General features: G+C 42.3%; 1 protein-coding gene across 1 annotated transcript in view; it reads right to left on the bottom strand.

The window, feature by feature from the left end:
• Positions 1-21,081, bottom strand: part of LOC136599168 (ileal sodium/bile acid cotransporter-like) — a 31,611-nt gene that overhangs the window by 7,772 nt on the left and 2,758 nt on the right. The window contains exons 2-5 of the mRNA XM_066588773.1: positions 14,767-14,885; positions 4,821-4,909; positions 4,065-4,240; positions 2,160-2,317 (exon numbers count right to left, since the gene is read on the bottom strand). Of these exons, the coding sequence (XP_066444870.1) occupies positions 2,160-2,317; positions 4,065-4,240; positions 4,821-4,909; positions 14,767-14,885 (542 nt within the window). The remainder of the gene's footprint in view (positions 1-2,159; positions 2,318-4,064; positions 4,241-4,820; positions 4,910-14,766; positions 14,886-21,081) is intronic.

The following is a 21,081-nucleotide window of genomic DNA, read 5'->3' as shown; positions in this document are numbered from 1 at the left end:
GGCCGCCAGCGGCACTCGCGGCGCACACCGGAGGGCAGAGAGGCCGCCTGCACTCCCTCCACGGGCAGGCACGAGCAGCTCAGCAGCGGCGTCCTCAGCGGCAGCAGGAAAGCAGGTCCGGGGAGAAGGTAAGAGGAGACTTTCGGGTCGGGACGGGAAGCGCTCGCCGGGGGGGAGGGGGGGGGGTCTCGAGCGGCCGGTCGGACGGTCCTGACCGACGGGCCGGTTCCTCGTGTGCCGTCTCGTGTTCGGAGGGCAAGGAGAAAGGGCTGCTCCACCGTCCAGCTTGGTCTGCAGGTGAGGTAGGTCTCCGGAGCCGCCGTTCCAGGTGTCGGCAGTGGCGGGAAGAGAACAGGGAGTTGGCGCGGTCTCACCTCCGGGCCGGTCCACGTCGCTTCACAGCACTTTTAGGGGGTTTAGACTGCCCCAGCTCCGTCCCGGTCCCCTATGGCAGGTTTCAGGGGTCTTAGTTTCCCGATTGGGTCACCCTAAGGCCAGGATTTTAGCAGGATTAATGTGTCCCCTGGGGAGCTCCTTTCACGTGCGACTCTCCATGATGGTCGCTGGCCACGCCCCTAAAGTATATAATACTTGTATCTATAATTTTATATTTCTGCTACTCTCTCTTTACTCCTCCACCCCCTTAGTGACACAGCCTTTTTGGACCTAAGAAAGCAATGATTTTGGGGGGGATTTTCATCTCCACTTTTCAAAAGCCATAGCTTTTCTTTTAATTTTCTTGTCAAAATGACCATATGAGGGCTTAGTGAGTTTTGGCTCTTACTGGAACAATTTATTGGGTACCTGTAATACATTGCATAACTTTTATTGATTGTTTTTGGAGGGCAAATAAAACCCCAATCAATTCTGCCATTGTGTTTTTTTTTTGTTACAGCATGAGCCATGCAGCATAAATGACGTGATACATTTTCTTCAGCAGGTTAGTATTATTATTACAACAATACCAAAATTATATATTTCTTAGATTTTTCTACTTTGGCACAATCTAGACCCTTTTAATTTGGAAAATATATATAGTTTTTTGCATTGCTACAAGTTTTATTTAATTAAGTTTTTTATTTTCTCATTGATGTACCACTATAAGGGCTTGTTTTATGGATTGATGAGCTGTAGTTTTTATTTCTACCATTTTGGGCTATATATGCCTTTTTTACTCATTTCTATTGCATTTTTGGGAGGCGAAATGAACAAAAGGAAGCCTTTTACCTCAGTTTTTTTTCTTTTTAATTATATCATTTGCCGTATATGGTAAAAAATGTGTTCAACTCATTGTACAGGATGCAGCAATACCAAAAGTTATTTTATTATTTTCTCTTAAACAAGATGGTAAAGTGTGAGAAAAAGGCCTTTTATGTTTTTTACATTTTTTTCGCCCTGTAGGGGACTTGAACCTGCAGGGCTATGATCTCTCTCGTAACATACTGCAGTACTTCTGTACTGCAATGCATTATCACTTATAGTGTTCACAAACTATAGCTGACCCGGATGTCATTGACTGGCATCTAGATCGAATGGCAATCCATCAGCCCTCTATGATTTCATGGCGGAGGGCTGATGGCATCACTGATGGAGTGCCCATCCTCTGTGAAACTTCTACATGACACGATCAACATTGATTGCGGCATGTACGTGGTTAACAGTGGGGATCGGTGTTCTCACTGATCTCTGTTGTTACAGCTGGAGGCCACAGGTAGCTCCTGCTGCAGATGGCGTGAGCTCAATTTCTGGGCCTATGTCGTCCGTAGGACCAGGGGCGTAAGTAAAGGCTCAGGGACCCTGATGCAAAAGGTGAGGCCCCCCCTCTGTCTGTATCTGTACCCGTACCCATACCTAAACCATGCTGCACAGAGCCATTACTTGAAGCTTCTGGGCCCCAATGCAAAACCTGTTTAAGGGCCCCCAACTATAATGCCTTATTCATAGTACTGGGCTCCCTACATGGAATAGAGAGGCCTTATGGGCCCCCTAAGGCTCCTGGGCCCGGGTGCAACCGCATCCCCTGCACTCTCTATAGTTACGCCCCTGCGTAGGACATAAGTTTTCACCCACTCATGGTAAGCCTTTCTCAGCCAGGGTGTAAATATATGAGTGGTGCAGTAAGGGGTTAAGAACAATTTTTAAAAAGCAGGTATACTTACCTATTATAAAAAGGGTCCCAAACAGGAGTTGAAAAATACTGTATATCAATGGGAATGTGACGATCACTGCCAGCTGCTCAGGTGTAAATGAGAGTTGTAGAATGGCAGTACATAGATGCACGTTCTGTATGCCAGTCTCCAGTGCCACAGTGCGACATCTAGATACATTATTCACTATTATTATATATTAAGGAGGCACACATAATGAATACTTGAAATAAATGATACACTGTATATAACCTACAGTACATTAAAACTTAGTTTTATAAATTAGTGTAAGTAAAATGGGCAAATTCTGCAAAGAAATGTACCAATTAGCTTCTGTCATTTTCTGAGTTGTACTGCAAAAATAACAGCTTTACGATTACTCTTAGACCTCCCCCAGGGCTGCTGTGATAAATCCAGGCTCCATACAATCACATATGGTCAGGGCTTCCTGTGAGCCAAAAGGTAACCCATTATATACATTTGGTGGGCAAGTGAGGGAAAAAGTTGTGGCGAGCGGAACAATGATCATTAGGACAGATTTTGTAATCTATGATCCCCTGTGGTAGGAAAGGAAAAGGGAATAATATGATCTGGGAATAATATAATCTTTAATCACATTTCCGGAGCCATACCCCATATTTAATGGGTCCTTCAGGAGGCGGATAGAAGACTAATTGAGGCCTGTGTAATTAATAGGCCCCATGTTTGCATTTTATGGTCTGTTTAGTGTAAGTATAATGGTGTAGGTTCATGCAGTGGCAGATGGTGTGTACTGCCATGAGGGGAGTACCATCTGTACTGCCCTCATGGAAGCCCTGAGCACCCCTTCTCTCTTCTGTTGTAATTATTCTGGTTTCACATATTAAAATTCTGATGCTGACATAAGTGCTAGAAACTGCGCTACAGCTCATTCATTTCAATACACAACAAATAAGGCAAATAAACCAGTTTTGTACTTGTGCTTGAGTTTTCAAATGAATTGAGCCTTGAATTCCTTAAGGTTGTAAACTTTGATGAGAGGAAAAACTTATCAGTGATCACTGTATTTATTTGCCTAAATAAATCCGTTTTCATCACAAACTAGCTTCTCTAAGACCCCATTTACACTGATATATGATTGTTCAAAAATTGCTGCAACGACAGTTTGAGTGACAGTTTTGAGCAATCATTATTGCATAGTCTATAGTAGCTAAGTAGCTACTAAAGAGCTATGTAGGTGGAGCGGGGCACTGCCGCTATCGCACGGCGAACAATACAGCTGTTTTGCATAAGCAAACAGCTGCATTGTTCTCCACGCTTACAGCTCGTGTCCCACTGGGAACTACCAATGGGACACAAGCCGAAGGAATCTTATCAGCGCTGCCAACTGTGATAACAGCCTGCACCGCTGATAAGAGTTCCTTGCTCAATTCAAGAAAACTGGAATTGAACGAGGAGCGAATTGTGCACAAAAACTGCACGATGTCCGTGCATTTAGACGCAACGGTTATCGCTCAAAAGAGGGCTTTGAGCGAATTTTTAGAGGTAATTGTTGTCTAAATGGGCCTTTACTCCTTTCTGAAAGATCCTCGATTTAGGTGGTGGATTGAGCTTAGTGAGCTGTAGTGCATGATTCCCATATGTTTTTACCATTATGTTATTTAAAAGAACTTTAAAAACTTTTGTCGTCCATATAAATCTCTTTCACTTGATCAGCTGTCATCGGTATCAAGTATTAACATCTTCAGCTTTTCATACAGGTCAATCATAAAAAAGGAAGATACATATATTATGCATAAGATTATAATAGGATACCTGTCTTGTAAGGATCGATGCTGATCAGAGATTTTAAAAGAGCAATCCTACATCTGAGCAGGAGTTTCTTGCGTGTTCTTCCTTTTTTATGATTGACCTGTATAATAAAGAAGAAATACATACCTGCACCATGAGAAATTGGCCATGACTGCTAGGGTGAAGCCAACAATGAATCCTATAGCAGGGAATATAGTTCCTATAATCCATAATTTTGGATGGATGATCCACGATCCTTCATACAATACTCCTGCAATCACAGCTACAATAATAACGAAAATCCATCCTATTATTGACCCCACCTACAAAACAAAAATATTTTTCATTTATAACTTTAAAGTGGATTAAAAAAAGAAGTAAAAAAGATCAATCCAGGTTGTGAGATTTTTCGATTTGAGATGATATTTTGTATACTGTAGCCTTGATGACCACTGCTTAGAAGCTACCTGTGGCCTATATCATCCAGCTCCTAGTAACTAAACGGAAGCCAAAGAAGTCTCAAGTTTTTGGACCTGGAGCTGATCACACCAAGTGTCTGGTCACCTACACAGATACTGTTCATGTCGCTGTTCACACCATAAAAATACTCAGAACATCATGCAAGCAAGCAATACCACAGCAGAACAAGCATGACTCAAAAAAACAGGGTTTTGAGAGGGAACGTGGAAAATAGCAAAAGGAATAAATGCCCAGGACCTACTATAAAGAGTGGCTGGTATTGATATACAGCAGATTGGAGTTAGGAAAGAATTTCTTTCCCTTTAAATTGGGAAAATTGGATTCTACCTCATTGTCTTTTTTGCCTTCCTCTAGAGATCAACATTGGGGGGCAATAGGCTGAACTGGAAGGACATATGTCTTACACACTATTTTTTTCCTTACCTTTAATATAATCTTTCCTTGCCTGGGCCATTTGTGGTTTACAAATATTCCAATTGCAACAGGAACTACTAAAGTTACCAAAGAAATACCTAATATAAAAAGTAAAATATGTAAATATTAATTCCAGGAAAGTCATCCCATCTGTCATGCATTGGTTATATGATACTCTGGAAGTAATGTAGTTTCTTTTTGGTGCCTCTGTCGACTTATACTCTGTATATGAGCTTCTCACCGGCCACGGCACCACACCTACTATTTGCTACTCATTAGTATTTAAAGGGGTTGTCTCGCAAAAGCAAGTGGGGTTATACACTTCTGTATGGCCATATTAATGCACTTTGTAATATACATTGTGCATTAATTATGAGCCATACAGAAGTTATTCACTTACCTGCTCCGTTGCTAGCATCCTCGTCTCCATGGTTCCGTCTAATTTCGCTGGCGGCTTGCTTTTTTAGACGCACTTGCGCAGTCCGGTCTTCTGCTCTGAGCACGAACCGCTTCAGTGTGCTCGCCGCTACAGCTCTTCTGCGCATGCGCAGACGAGCTGTAACTTCTCGGGAGCGCGCTGGAGCGGCCATTCTGCTACCATCCTCTATTAGAGGAAGCTGCAGAAACTTCAGCAGCACAGCCGTGCCGCCCAGCAGAGCCGCCCAGCCCAGCCGCCCAGGTAAGTGATGGGTGACGGACTGACGGGGGTGACGAGTGACGGACTGCCGCTGTGGCCCCGGAGCCTACCGCTGTGGCCCCGGAGCCTACCGCTGTGGCCCCGGAGCCTACCGCTGTGGCCCCGGGGCCTACCGCTGTGGCCCCGGGGCCTAGCGTGGGGAAGCCGGGGGCTAGCGCCGGTTACCTGCTGCCTGGCGGTGGGTGACTGTGGCCCAAGAGCGTGTGCTGTGGTCAGCGGCCGCGGTGGGTCCGGTTGGCGGCTGCGGGGCGTCTGGTTGTCAGGGAGACACAGCTGGTAGCGTCTCGGGAGCGCGCACGTCGAGCTACAGCAAGCGACGGGAAAAGAGCCGACGGCCATCTTGGGGAAACTTTTTATAAGTTGCTGAAACGCTGGAACTGTAAGTAGAAACCGGCTAGAAAAGTCATTTACATGGGTGATCAGTAATGTATGCTTAATAAGGGGGACTGGGCAAAAAAAAAATTTCACTGCTTCCTCGAGACAACCCCTTTAATACCTTTCACTATTTATAATCTATACTGCTGGCATGATATCTCATCCCTTATTTTCCGTCTTTCTAGAAGATATTTTGCACAACTGCTTTATATATTTTACCCATTTCCCTGTACCATTTCTATGCTTTTATGACTGGACAATTAATCCATGGCTCTTTAGGTCTGCATGCCTCTTCTATGTTCCTGGTACCGTACTGTTATTCTTAATTATTTTAAGAAAAAGAGTTTTGATAAAATATTACTAAAATACATATACAATAAAAAAGATAAATAAACAGAAGAAAGGTAGACTAGATAATGAAGAAATTCACCAGCACTTATTAGGGCATTAAATGGCAGACAGTTATGTCGAATATATCTCTGTATAATAATAATAGACTGAGTATTAGTTGTCTTGTGTTATTCAGGACTTCAGAAGCGAAAGATTAAGGGTTTTGAAACCTTTAAAGAGGTCTTCTGGCCTACTAAATCATTGGTGACTGTGTGTGTGTGTGAATATATATATATATATATATATATATATATATATATATATATACATATACATATAAAAATAAAATTATATATTTATATTGTAGAATTATAATAATCCATTGCTCTGCTGTTCCCTTGCCGCCACTCTGCTGTTCTGTTTACTTTAGACTGCGTCAGTCAGGTGGTTATTTACCCGTGTGACCGCTGCAGCCAATAGGCTAGATAGGAATGTCATCAGTGATCTCCTGTAAACCTGTCTTGGGGCTTCTACATTAGAGCCACATGACAGGTTTAGAAGACATTACCTGTCAGATGTCGTGGCGCCGAAGTGGCAGTCTGGTACTGCGATGTGTATATTCATTCTGTATAGTTTTGGACACGGGGGGCCAAAACTATAAAAAAATAACTCAGAAAATCCCTTGAAATATGTTAATAGTATAAAATAAGGTATAGAAGGAAAGTGTTTTTATGAAGAAGCTAAATACTAGAACAACGGGGGTGCATAATCTGAGATAAGTTGGGTTAACATCAGAAGCAACGTCAGGAAATATTTTACTGAAAAAGCAGTAAATGCTTGGATCAAACTACCAGACGTGGTTGGAAAATCAACAATAAATTAAATTAAGCATGCCTGTGATAAGCATAGATCCAGGGGCGCAACTATAGGAGGTGCAGAGGTAACACCTGCTACCGGGTCCAGGAACCTTAGGGGGCCCAAAGGCTCACTAGTTACATACCAGGACACCAATATTATAAATGGCACATGGTAGATAGGGGGCCCTGTTACAGATTGCGCATTGGGGCCCAAGGGCATCTAGTTACGCCTCTGCATAGATCAATTCTAAGAGAATAATAAAAGGGCAGACTATGTGAACTATGTGGTCTTTTTCTGCCATTAATTTTCTGTTTCACTTTTCTATAATGATAATCATTATTTATGTAGCAGAAATATATTCTGCAGCATTTTACATTCAGAGGGTACATGTACAAACAAAATCTGACATTACAAACTAAGGACTCATGTCCACGGCCGTGTTTTCACCACCTTATTATGTGTGTGTTGCAAGGACACGAGGTACGCGGTGACTGGAGTTAATGAAAGCCAATGGTCTTTCACTGATCCATACACAGGTGTGTGTAGACACTGCGTGTCGATATGCACAAGAAATAGATTGCAGCACACTCTTATTTCTCTGTGTACCACACAGCCTGAGCCCTATACAATTGTATAAACAGCTTATGAAATGCTTCACCATGATGCTAGCATATATGACCACCACTAAGGCCAGTGATGGGCTGCAGTGGTCACATGGTAGTATGGCACATCACCACTCCACGAAAATAAACAAAGACTGATACCAGCAGGTACCATTATAGTCATCATCATAGGCTATCACTTGTGGCTGAGCATGATTGTCTTCCAAGTATGGGGTCTTTGCAGTGGGTCTGTAGAGGACTATAGAGACCTATACTTGGTCCGCAGGTTCTTTTGCAGTGGGGACATCGGTTTCCAAGTGGAAGATGGTCCAGACAAGGGTTGGCTTGATGGGCTTTTCTCTTGATATATTTCTCCCTTTCGCTTTCCATTTGTGCCTCTTTGAAATTCACAGTCCTGTTGGTAACGGCTGACCCCCAAATTGAGTGTTCGAGGGCCAGGACTTCCTAGTTCTCAATGTCTATGCCACAGTTTTTAAAGTTAGCTTTAAGTCCATCTTTAAATCTCTTTTGCTGTCCACCTACACTACGTTTTCTGTTCTTGAGTTGAAAGTATAATAATTGCTTTGAGAAACAGTTATCGGACATTTGCACAATGTGGCCCGTCCAACGAAGTTGATGGCCAAGGATCATCGCTTCCGTGCTGGTGGTCTTTGCTTCTTCCAGAACATTGACATTTGTCCGCCTATCTTCCCAAGAGATTTGTAAGATTTTTCGAAGGCAACGCTGATGGAATCGTTCCAGAAGTTGAGAGTGACCTTTGTAGACAGTCCACATTCTGCAGGCATATAACAGGATTGGGTGTTATATTTCGGCGTTGATGTTAGCTTTTGTGGAGAGGTGGCTGCCAAGGTAGGGGAAATGGTCCACACTTTCCAACGTTACACCATTAGGCCTTAGTCAGACGGGCGTTTTTTCCCGCGATTTGCAGATCGCATGACGGATGCGCATGCGCAAATCGCGTGTCAGGGGGCGAAAAAATCGCGCGAAAATCAGCACCTAGCCACGTTTATGGTTGGAGCAAAACGCCCGTCTGACCGGAGTAAAATCACCGTGCGCATCAAAATGCGCATGAAATTTAGGCTGGCCAGAACTTTGTTTTGCGGGACTTTTTCGCACCCTTTTCGCCATGCACATCAAAATGCGCATGATAATAATAATAATAATAATCTTTATTTGTATAGCGCCAACTTATTCCGCAGCGCTTTCAGGCATGGATAAATGCAAAACAATACAACAATTACAATATAAGGTACATTGGGTTAGACACAAATGGGTTGAGGGTGGTACAGGAGGTGGGGAACACAGGCAATAGGAAATATTATGTACAGATCATTTATCAGAAGGCAAACAGGGTGGAGCACCATGGTGAGGGGCAGGGGACTAGGTCAGGAGATTTGGTATGCTTCCCTGAAGAGGTGCGTTTTTAAGGCACGTCTGAAATTTCGTGCATCGGGAATTGTCCGGATGCCTTGGGGTAGAGCATTCCAGAGGATGGGTGCTGCTCTAGTGAAGTCCTGTAGGCGAGCATGAGAGGTTCGTATTACAGGGGTGTTTAGTCTGAGGGTGTTAGCCGATCGGAGTGAGCGGGCTGGGTAGTGTACTGACAGTAGGGAGGCGATGTATGGTGGTGCAGCGCCATGCAGAGCTTTGTGAGTGAGGTAGAGGAGTTTAAATTTAGTTCTGCAATGGATGGGCAGCCAATGCAGCGACTGGCATAATGCAGAGGCGTCTGAATAACGACTGGATAGAAGCATGAAACTTAGCCTCCATATTACGACCACCTTGTCAGCCTTTGCCATTTCATTCAAGTTCTCACATCCTACAAGACTATGCACCCGCCAGATGACGGTAGTACAGTGCGGTGTGCTCGCCAGCGAAAAAACGCAGCTAGCTGCAGTAAATGATTTTGGTGCGCACATAAAACGCCGAACGCAGATAGGCGCGTTCTGCGAATCGTCGTGTCCTATAATTTATCGCATATCCGCATAAAAAGCGGACACGTGACCGATACCATAGCGAACCATTGGTTCTATATATCTGCGAATCGCATGCGCATGTGCAAATCGCGCGAAAACACGCCCGTCTGACTAAGGCCTTAAGCTGTATTTTTCCCTTTTTCAGGGATCAGAACAAATTAATACAATTAAATGTGCAATATGAAGACTACAATGATGGTGAGAATCCAACACCGCATCGTGCTAAGAGAGAAGTTGACGCTCCAGGTGGTAGTTTTGATCCACATGTATATATAGATGTAATAGGAGTGCCAAGGGGGTGCTAGATGAATTCAAGGCCAGGGATCAGGTTAAGGCAGACTTTGAGTCCTTATTTGCTATTGTCACTTAACAAGAATGTAGACTGGATAAATTATATCTATTACAATCAGCAGAGGTTTGCAAACTACACCAGGAACTGGACAATGTGACACCAACATTTCCTTTATTTGAAGGAGATGAAGAGCCAGTCCTGATAATGCCATCCACTGTACGTTACCAAAGACATGAAGAGATGGACTAGGACTATGCCTGCCCTGTCTCCTGAGATGAATTGTCAGTGGAATTCCCATTTGCCCAGGGATAGTGCAGAAGACCATAGGTTCCAGCGAGGGCGCACTCTGTGGGGTGTTAACTTGTACAGATCGAGGGTATGGATGCCTGGAAGATGAGTCCAGGGAATTCATGTCCTCCTTCTGAGGTGAAGTAGGGATCCCTCCTCCTAGAAGTAGGGCCTTACGGGCAGTGGGGAAGCCCTGACGTAAAAGAGGATGACCAGGAGCAGGTGTGAGACCTAGTGCTTGATCTCCATATTAAGTTTTTTAGGGGGGGTTGTGAGGGTATATGTATATATTGCCATATGTTTTTTATGCTTTTATACCTGTATGCAAGTTCTATGCAATGCTATAATGAAAAAAAAAATTTATATGTAGCCTTAAGAATCATATCAGATATGCCAAGGCTTTGCAAGGCGAAGAAAAAAATGTATCTTTAAAACCGCAAGAAGGAATAAGATGCAAAGGCTGCGTGCTTGGCTATTTTCCCAGAAGCGCCTTATCTAAGACTGCTTATGTGACTAACACTGCCTCAGGCGGTACTGCGGACATCACATATATGGTTATGCGGTGGATTTGAGCCAATGAGACCATTACACATTCCTAGTGACGTTACCAAGGGTATAAGACCCCATGTAATCTGTAATAAAGTGCGCAGTTATTTCCCAGTGCAAGGAACTATACCAGACCTCTGTGTGTGGTGTTTCTTCTTTACCGCCTGCAACGGGGCATTGGGGTGGGCCTGATTGGTGCTGTACATGGAATTTCCTTGACACCAGGAAAAAAAACAAAGACTGATACCAGCAGATACCATTATAGTATCTGCAGTCTCTACACGTAGCCCTTAATGGGATTTTCTTACTCCTGATTATTGTATCCTCGTTTCATCTCACTTCTAGGCATCTGACATTAGCAACTGCTTGACAAATAGCAATTGTCCAAAACATTACTTGCTACTGTGCATATGTATAAATTCCTAAGACAAATACATAAAAGGACCTTCAAGTGGGTGCTGTCTATTTCTACTACTGCGTTGATTTGCAGTTGTCCAGAGTAGAACTGTGGCACTGGTGGTGGGTGGGAACTCTGACTGCCACAGTGTTTATGGGGGGCCTTTGGACCCCCTGGCTTATGAAGAAAACTCCCCAGTGAACAGATAAGCCTACAGTGCAAAGTAATTTAGTGATAAAATCATCAATTGGAAAGTAATTGCATGCAGGGGCTTAGAGTCATGTGCCTTCTAGTGCCTTAGATAAAAGTATGCTTACTCATGCATGTGATATTATATTTGGTGTTGAATTTCTATTAATGAGAACACTTCTGTAAGAAATCAGTGTGTTTTTCCCCAAATCAAGCTGATCAGTATGCCGAAACGATGTCCTTACCTCTCAGCTCACTTAATTTACCTTGTCCAATAACCTCAAGCAGGCGTTAATCAGTTGTAATAATACATACCTTTATCTTTTCTATTTATCACCTGAGCTTGATTTGCTTCTACTATTTCCCAAAGTCAATATCACAGTGCCCTCAAAAATCACTACCTGAATAATGTAAGTGCGCTATGTGATTACTCTGCACTTTCAGGGAAACTTTTCAAAATAATAAATTCCAAGCCAATGAGTTTAAAGTGTCAAAGAAAAGATAAAACAGTAAAGAAAGAACTAGTAAATATTTTACTGCTCCCTCTGTTCTGCAACCACTGGTACATTTCAGATAGATTCATTATATGTACTCCATGCAGAAATGGAAGCAATTGTCTGGTTTAAAAAATTCATTTTCAATTACTTTATTGGGTGATCCTGAGCTCATAGGAGGGTACTCGCAATTCAGGACCCTCTCTTACTTTCTGAAATTGCCTACCAAGAGTTTCCTTTGATCTGGAGCAATAGGTACTGTGTAATGCCTCATTTCCTCTGTTATAGTGCAGTGCTTATTGCCAAGTTACAGCTAATTGCTTGGGATCTCAGCTGCAGGGCACCCCATTATTAGGTATTCAACAAGGGTTTTTTCTAACAAAATGGATTGTTCAAAGCAGATTCCTTTGCAACAGGCTTCGTTCACACAGTTTTGGGACAATTTTAACAAAGAAATACAATATAAACCAGGAATGGATAAAAATGTTTACGCATATACTCTGCTTAGAATCTACCTCTGATTGTCTCGGTATGCGTAGAAGGAATTCACCATGTCCGACAAGTATTATGGTCTTCTCTACACATTCTCATAGTTATAAATAAAACAACATCTAACTCTACTATATGGTCTCACAGTGGTCTTGACCAAATGCTAATTATTCATACATCCAGCACAGTTTGGCTCCATTTTAGAGTTTCGGCAAAAGGTTTTGGTTCGAACTGAACGGGAACTTCACCAAAACCTCTATAACTGGTAAATAACACTGTCTGCGAGCCATCAATGCCCTGCACAATCCTCTTAGGTTATCCAGAAGTGTATCACAGTACTTTTGAACTGTATTTAAGGGCAAGTTAATGAGGAAGAAGAAAGAGGAAGATGAGAAAGAAAAGGAAAAAGAAAGAGGAAGAAGGAAAGAAGAAAAGGAAGAGGACCAAGAAAAGGAATAGGAAACAGGAAGAGCAATAGCAAGAGAAAGGAGAGAAAGAGCGCAAAGGAACAGCAACAAGAAGGAAAAGGGATAGGAAGAAAAAGAGGTTGAAGAAGAAGAATATATTATAGTGGGTTCAGCCCAAATGAACCACCCAAGTCTCGGATTCACGCTGAACCGAACTTTTAGCAAAGTTTAACCCAAAACAGGGTTCTACTGTTTCTATTTTATTAACACTAGTCAATAATAGTGATGAGCGAGCATACTTGTTAAGGGCAATTGCTCAAGCGAGCATTGCCCTTAGCGAGTACCTGCCCGCTCGAGAGAAAAGGTTCGGCGGGCAGGGAGCAGCGGGGGAGAGCAAGGAGGGACGGAGGGGAGATCTCTCTCTCTCTCTACCCCCCCCCCCCCCGCTCCCACCTGCTCACCGCCGCAACTCACCTGTCACGCGCACCGGCAGCCGAACCTTTTCTCTCGAGCGGGCAGGTACTCGCTAAGGGCAATGCTCGCTCGAGCAATTGCCCTTAGCAAGTATGCTCGCTCATCTCTAGTCAATAACCTTTCAACAAACTTGCATTAAACAGTAATACAAGAAACTATTGTACTGTTGTAATATATATTAATAGAGGGAAATGCCTCCTTCTCCACTTATCTGCCCTCTATCCTAAGCTGTTCGCTCTCTCTAAAACACTGCTAAAACCTGCCTTGGTGGACAAAATGGACTAATGGCTCACCGACACATCAGATTAAATGTTGGCCATAGAAGTGGGGAGAGGTGGGAAGATGAGGAGGGAACAGCTGCATGGAAAAGAAGCAGAGACCTACACAAACATACTGCTGTAGCTAAGGGTAAGTGTTTTACTGTCCCACAGCTACTGAAATCACATTTTTTCTACTCAGTACTCAGTTCAATGATGCTGCTGCTTCTTTGTATGGGAGAGCTACACTAGTGAAGTGTATGCAATATATGAGAGACATCATAAAAGCTAAACTCCACCAACTGGCTAGGTGAAAACTGAGAATTTATGATGGAGCCTACAGAGGATAAAACTGGTTAAACGCACAAGATACAATCCAGATAATGGTCAAATATACTTTTATTCTTTATGTACACACACATTGCAGCTTATTCTGAAAGGTCACCCGAACGTTTACTTATGCTTTAAGGTAAGAATTATATAAGATGAATATTTGGTTCCATTATACTAGATTTGTAAACTGACTTCCAAGAATCTGTTCTTCAAAAATAAAAACATAAGATCTCAACAGCCACACATACAAACATAATTTCCTTGCAGTGGAAAGATAAAGGTGTTAGCTAAAATGTGGGTCAGACTCCAAATTGCTAGTGTAAGAAAGTGCATGCTGTATGTACAGTAAAACAGAGTAGGACAGAGATGGATCATGTTACTGGCTCTATGGTACCTGTCTTCCAGAGCAATCATGAGGCTAGTCAGGTTAGCACTCTCAGGCAATCAGCCAAGAAGGATGAGTTCTTTCAGTGTTTGCTAGTTGTTGCTAAGGCTGGGTTCCCCTAGCGAAAAACTGCAAGATTTCCGCGTGATAAGCGCAGCTTCAAAACTTAGCCGTGGGTTTTGGTGCGGCTTCGCCACATGCTTTTCCATTGTAGGCGGCTCTCCTATAGGGAGGAGCAAGGCTGCAACGGAAAAAAAAGGAATTGACATGCAGCGTCCCGGGAATCCGGTTTTGCAGCAACGGATTGTCTGCCCTGTGTGGATTAAATTTTTGACAAATCTCGTCCGCATGGCTGGCTAATCCTGGGATTAGTGGCAGCAGGCGGACTTGCTGCAGCGAAATTCCGCGGCAAATCCACCCTGTGTGAACCCAGCCTAATTGGGATCTCCAGTAACAATTCAGTCGGTATTATAGGTTTAGTTCATTAAATATTAACAAATGAAGATCTCAGCTACATAGTCAACAAAGGGGAGGTTTCTACTTACCTATTCTATTATATGGTAAAATGATTGCATTAGAATCAACCCATTTTTTGCTGTATAGATATAGGCACAAAGGCATCATACCAAGTGCAAGTAATATGGAACAAGTGGTCATGCACAAGCTGCAAAGGTGAAAACAATTATCAGATAAGATTGGTATTAGAAAATCAAGTAAAACATCATAACATTAGGGAAATGTGCACACAAAGCTGATCTGCTCAGATTTTTTCATGTATTTTAGTGCAGATCTACAGCAGATTTCACCCCTTTAATTTCAACTCACTTCAATTAAAATGGTGAAACTTGCTGCAGATCTGCACCAAACTCTGCACTAAATCATCTATGTGTGAGCGCACCCGTAAATTTCTTGATTCTTCGACCCTAAGAAAATGTTGTGGAAATTTTTTTTTTGAATGAGCAAATTTTGAAGGGACACAGCACAGGAATGCTCCACGGACGCCCTATTCCCTGATCTTTATGCCACTAAAAGGTCATGACAGATTCCCTTTAAGACTGTCAGGATATCCATGGGAAAGGTGGTAATTTCTGATTGGTTGGGTTTCCACAGCTGGGACCCCTACCTTCACCAAATGGGGTCCCGAGTCCTCAATTTCTCCTAGCTGCCTGACTGCAGTGAGAAATTTGAATGCAGTGATGGAGTGGTTGGGTGCATGTGTGACCACTGTTTCTATTAAACTGCTCCTTACAGTGCTGGTATAGTAAGGAGGGAGGTGGGTCAGGACCGCCATCTCTAGTAGTTGGTGAGGATCCCAACACTAGTGCTCCCAGCATTCAGACATTTAATACCTATAACTATATGTTATTTCCCAGAAGACATATTGTAATTACATTCATATATGTTGGTGTAATAGTTATTGCTTTCTCTTATGCAAGTAATTACAAAACAAATGATGAGAGACTTATGATTTTTTGTCGTTAAGTTTTATTCTAAAACTTTTTGACAGCTAGACTGCTGAATGCCACTTTCCTGAAATAGAACTTGGCTTGTTGGGAGGTGGCATGGTCACCCGGCACCAATACGTTTATGTATAATTTATGCCAGGAAGTTGTGTAATTTGTGCCAGAAATCTATGCCAACTCCTAGCTTGCGTATATTTTTGTATGGGCGCACAGAGGAGCCGAGATCCGCCTAATATTTGAAGAGTCATGTGCCTCTTCATATATTAGGTGCATCATGCTCCAACGGGTAGAATATGAAGACCAAAGTATGAAGTGTCTCAATGAATCACCCCATGGATTTTTATGGTTAAACAGTTTTTTATAAATGTTATAAACAGTTTTTATAGCAGTCTTAAGTATTCATTGGCAACTGTCCTCCCTGAACTGTGCCAGAAGATCAGTGAGGTAGAAAAGGGCGGTGAAAAAAAAATTAAATAGTCATACAGTAAATGAGTAGACATTTTTCACTTCATTCAATATACTCAAAATTTCACAACTTCTGGTGTAAAACAAGATTCCCAATGGGTAGAAAAACAAGAGCTTCGTGCTTGCTTATTTCGTTATTTGGTTTGTGGAAGCTGCTCAAATGCAACCATATTTAACCCCTTAATGAGGCGGCCCTTTTTTCCCCATTTTCGTTTTTTCCTCCCCCCTTTAAAAAAATCATAACTCCATTTATCCATCAATGTCACTGTATGAAGGCTTGTATTTTGCAGGACGAGTTGTAGTTTTTAATGGTGCTATTTAAAATACCATATAATGTACTAAAAAACTTTTAAAAAATTCTAAGTGGAGTAAAATGAAAAAAAACAAACAACATTCCGCCATCTTTCAATGCGTCTTGTTTCTACGGCGCACAAACTGCAACAAAAACAATAATTGATAATTTTATTCTATGGGTCGGTACGATTGCTACAATACCAAACTTGTATAGTTTTTTTTTTACTATACTACTCTTTTTTTTTTTTCAAAGACATTTAATTTCTTTCAATTATTTTCTGCGGTCATCTTGTGCGCCCAATAACTTTTTTATTTTTCCATCGACGTAGTTCAGCGATGGCTCATTTTTTGCGGGATGTTCTGTATTTTCTGTTAGTACTTATTTGGAATGCATACGACTTTTTGATTGCTTTTTATTGCGTTTTTTCTGTGAGACAGAAAAGTGCATTTATGGCATTCTTTGTTTTTTTTTCGGACGATGTTCACCGTGCGGGGTAAATAATGTGCTACTTTGATAGATCGGACTTTTACGGACGCCGTGATGCAAAATATGTATTTTTATTTTAGGATTTAGATTTTTTAATTACAGATATGGCAAAAGGGGGGTGATTTAAACTTTTATTCCTTTTTTTTTTACAATTAAAAAACTTTATTGATCTTTTTTACTTTACTTTTAAGTCCCCCTGGGGGACTGCACTATGCGATGCTTTGATCGCTCCTGCAGTATGACGTAATGCTATAGCATTACGTAATACTGCATTCTGACAGGCAGCCTATCAAGCCACCCCATGGGGATGGCTTGATAGGCAGTCTCTCAAGGCAGCCCTTGGGCCTTTCAGAAGGCCCCCGGCAGCCACGACACCTGCAGGGCTCCCCCGATCTCACCACATGGGGGGCGTACGAGACGATTTAAATGCCGCTGTCAGAATTGACAGCGGCATTTAAAGGGTTAATAGCCGCGATCGGCTGAACGGACGATTGTAGCTATTGCCCACGGGTGTCTGCTGTAGTAAACAGCTGATGCCCACGCTGTATGCAGAGAAGTTGCCCCGCAACCTCTCTGCATACATACCCCGATGCTCTAGGATGAAAATGTACGTCCTGCAGCGGGAAGGGGTTAAATGGAAGCAGTAGAAAAGGTGAAATGGATTTATCTCACGCTTCTGACTCTACCAACATAGAAGGGGATTATTTACTGTAAGAGCAGTGAGACTATGGAACTCTCTGCCTGAGGACAACGTGATGGCGAACCAGCTAAAACAGTTCAAGAGGGGCCTGGATGCCTTTCTTGAATGTAACAATATTACAGGCTATAGTTACTATATTAATTCAGAAGGGTTGTTGATCCAGGGATTCATTCTGATTGCCATTTTTTCCCTAAAATGAGTAAAATTGACTTTTTCCTCTATGGGGGTTTTTGCATTCCTGTAGATGAACATTGCAGAATAATAGGCTGAACTAGATGGACGTATGTGTCTTTCTTCAGCTTTACATAATATATTACTTATTTCATATCAACTAGAGAGATATTTTTGTTGATACGGTGTTGTCTCAAAATTTTCAGACTTCCATTAGAAAATACTAATATACTTTATATACCCTTGGTGTTCACAAAAATTCAAAGTTCACGTCATAAAAACTTGGTACTCTGTTTCCTATGCCTTAAAGCGGTTTTCCAGGGAAATACTATTGATGACCTATCATCAGGATAGGTCATCAATAGTTGATCGGCTGGGGTCCGTCGCTCGAGAACCTGACTGATCATCTGTGCGGGCGCATGCTGTCAGCGCCACAAATACACGGAGGTCGGAGTGGAAGACTCCGTGCCAACCTCCTTGTAGTGGCAGGTGCTTGTAACATAGTAACATAGTATGTTGGGCTGAATGAAGACAATGTCCATCTAGTTAAGCCTGTTTCAACCCCTAGTTGATTCAGAGGAAGAAAAAAACCCCAAGGGGCAGAAGCCAATTAGCCTATTTTGGGGGGAAATTCCTTCCCGACTCCGAAACGGCAATCAGAATAATTCCTGGATCAACTTTTGATAGTTCCTACCTAAATAAATACCCGGAACAACAACCCAGCTGGTCCCCTAATGTCTATATCCTGTAATATCCTTCGGCTTGAGAAAGACGTCTAGTCCCCTCCTAAACTCCTCTATGGATTTTACCATCAACATATCCTCAGGCAGAGGTCCGTAGTCTCACTGCTCTAACAGTAAAGAACCCCCTTCTATGTTGGTGATGAAACCTGCTTTCTTCTGGACGTAGCAAATGCCCTCTTGTTACCGACGTAGTCCTGGGAATAAACAGATCATGCGAGAGATCCTTGTATTGTCCCCTAATATATTTATACATAGTTATTTGATCGCCCCTTAGTCGTCTTTTTTCCAGGATGAAAAGTCCTAATTTTGATAGCCTCTCTGGGTATTCCAGTCTTCTCATTCCATTTATTAATTTAGTTGCCCATCTTTGGACCCCCTCAAGCACTGCAACATCCTTCCTGAGCAGCGGTGTCGAGAACTATACACAGTATTCCATGTGAGGCCTGACAAGTGCCTTATATTGTGGGAGAATAATGTTCTCGTCCCTCGCCCCTATACCTCTTTTAATGCACCCCAAGACTCTATTTGCTTTTGCAGCAGCTGACATGCATTGGTTGCCCTAGTTAAATCTACAATCTACTAGTACCCCCAGGTCTTTTTCCATAGCACTTTTCCCTAGCAGTACCCCATTTAGTGTATATTGGTGACATCCGTTTCTCCTGCCCATGTGCATAACCTTACATTTATCCACATTGAACTTCATTTGCCATTTTTCTGCCCAAGCCCCCAGCTTATCTAGGTCCTTTTGTAGCCATATATTGTCCTCCGTTGTATTAATTGTCTTATATAATTTTGTATCATCTGCAAATATAGATATTTTACGGTGCAGTCCCTCTATCAGGTCATTGATAAATATATTGAACAGAATGGGGCCCAGTACTGAGCCCTGTGGCACCCCACTAGCGACAGTGGCCCAATTAGAGTACGAACCATTTATTACCACCCTCTACTTTCTGTCTCTGAGCCAGTTCTTTGCCCTGATACACACGTTTTCGCCCAGTCCGAGCAGTCTCATTTTATATATCAACCTATTATGCAGTACGGTGTCAAATGCTTTAGAGAAATCCAGATATACAAGATCAATAGACTCTCCCAGGTCCGGCCTACAACTTACTTCATCGTAGAAGCTGATCAGATTGGTATGACATGATTGACCCTTCATGAACTCATGCTGGTGAGGAGTTATTCTGTTGCTCTCCTTGAGGTATTCTAGGATGGCGTCTCTCAGAAACCCCTCAAATAATTTTCCAGTTGTTGAAGTGAGACTTACCGGCCTATAGTTACCAGGCTCTCTTTTGGACACCTTATTGTAAATTGGAACCACGTTGACAATGCACCAATCCAATGGTACGACCCCGGTCTTGATAGTGTCCATAAATATAAGAAATAGTGGTCTAGCTATCACATCACTTAGCTCCCTTAGAACTCTTGGGTGTATTCCATCTGGGCCCAGCGATTTATCAATTTTAATCCCCTGTAACTGGCTCCCCACTTCCTCCTGTGTTAGGTATACAATATGTAACGGGGGTTTCGCTTTATTCCCATGCATCTTGTGTGACATTTTCTTTTTAGTTTGTGAATACACTTGAAAATAAACCATTTAATAGATTTGCCTTCTACTCATCATCTCTTTATGATTTTTCCTGCATTATTCGTTAAAGGGCCAGTGCTCTCAGTGCAAATCTCTTTGCTGTTAATATAGTTGAAGAATAGTTTAGGGTTATTTTTACTCTCTTTGGCAATCAATCTTTCTGCCTCCTCCTTAGCAATTTCAATCTTTTCTTTACATATTTTATTTCCCTGTGTGATTTTAGCACTTCTTCACTGCCTTCTTGTTGTAATAGTTTAAACGCTTTCTTTTATTCGTTTATTGCCCCCTTACAGTCTTCTCGAGCCACATTGGTTTCCTTCTACTTGTGGTTCTTTTTTTTAAAGGGTATGAACTGCTGACATGAGGTGATTAGGATGTTTTTAAACTTTTCCCATTTGTTGTCTGTACTGTTATTTTGAAATCAACACGAGCTGTGTCTGAAGTTACAAGCGCCAGCCACCATATGGAGGTCGGCACGGAGGCTTCTGCACCAACCTCTGTTATTGCTGCACTGGCAGCATGTGCCCGCTCAGCTGATCGGTCGGGGTCCCGATTGACAGACCCAGCCGATCAACTATTGATGACCTACCCAGATGATAGGTCATCAATAGTATTTCCATGGAAAACCCCTTTAAGACTTAGCATTTTCCTTGCACATTGAGATATATGAAGTAATGATTAGGCAATCCATCCAAAAAAAATGAACCTGGTGATATATTATTTAGACAACTCTGCTTTTGTACAATGTGGATGGATTTGTTTTCTGGCCAATAAACTAATTCAATCAAAAACTGTGAAGTACAAAATCTCAAAAGTAAAATATATTAATATTGGCAAATGCTGAAGAACACTGTTAATGGTTCTCAGTTGTAATAGTTTAAACTGAAAATATAAAACATCTACCCCCAACATGTGTTATATGCTTAAGGCCTTATGCCCATGGCCG

The sequence above is a fragment of the Eleutherodactylus coqui genome, chromosome 1, assembly GCF_035609145.1.
Source record: "Eleutherodactylus coqui strain aEleCoq1 chromosome 1, aEleCoq1.hap1, whole genome shotgun sequence".
Lineage (NCBI taxonomy): Eukaryota > Metazoa > Chordata > Amphibia > Anura > Eleutherodactylidae > Eleutherodactylus > Eleutherodactylus coqui.
Note: the sequence above shows the minus strand (reverse complement) of the source record. Positions and strands in the feature narration are given on the sequence as shown.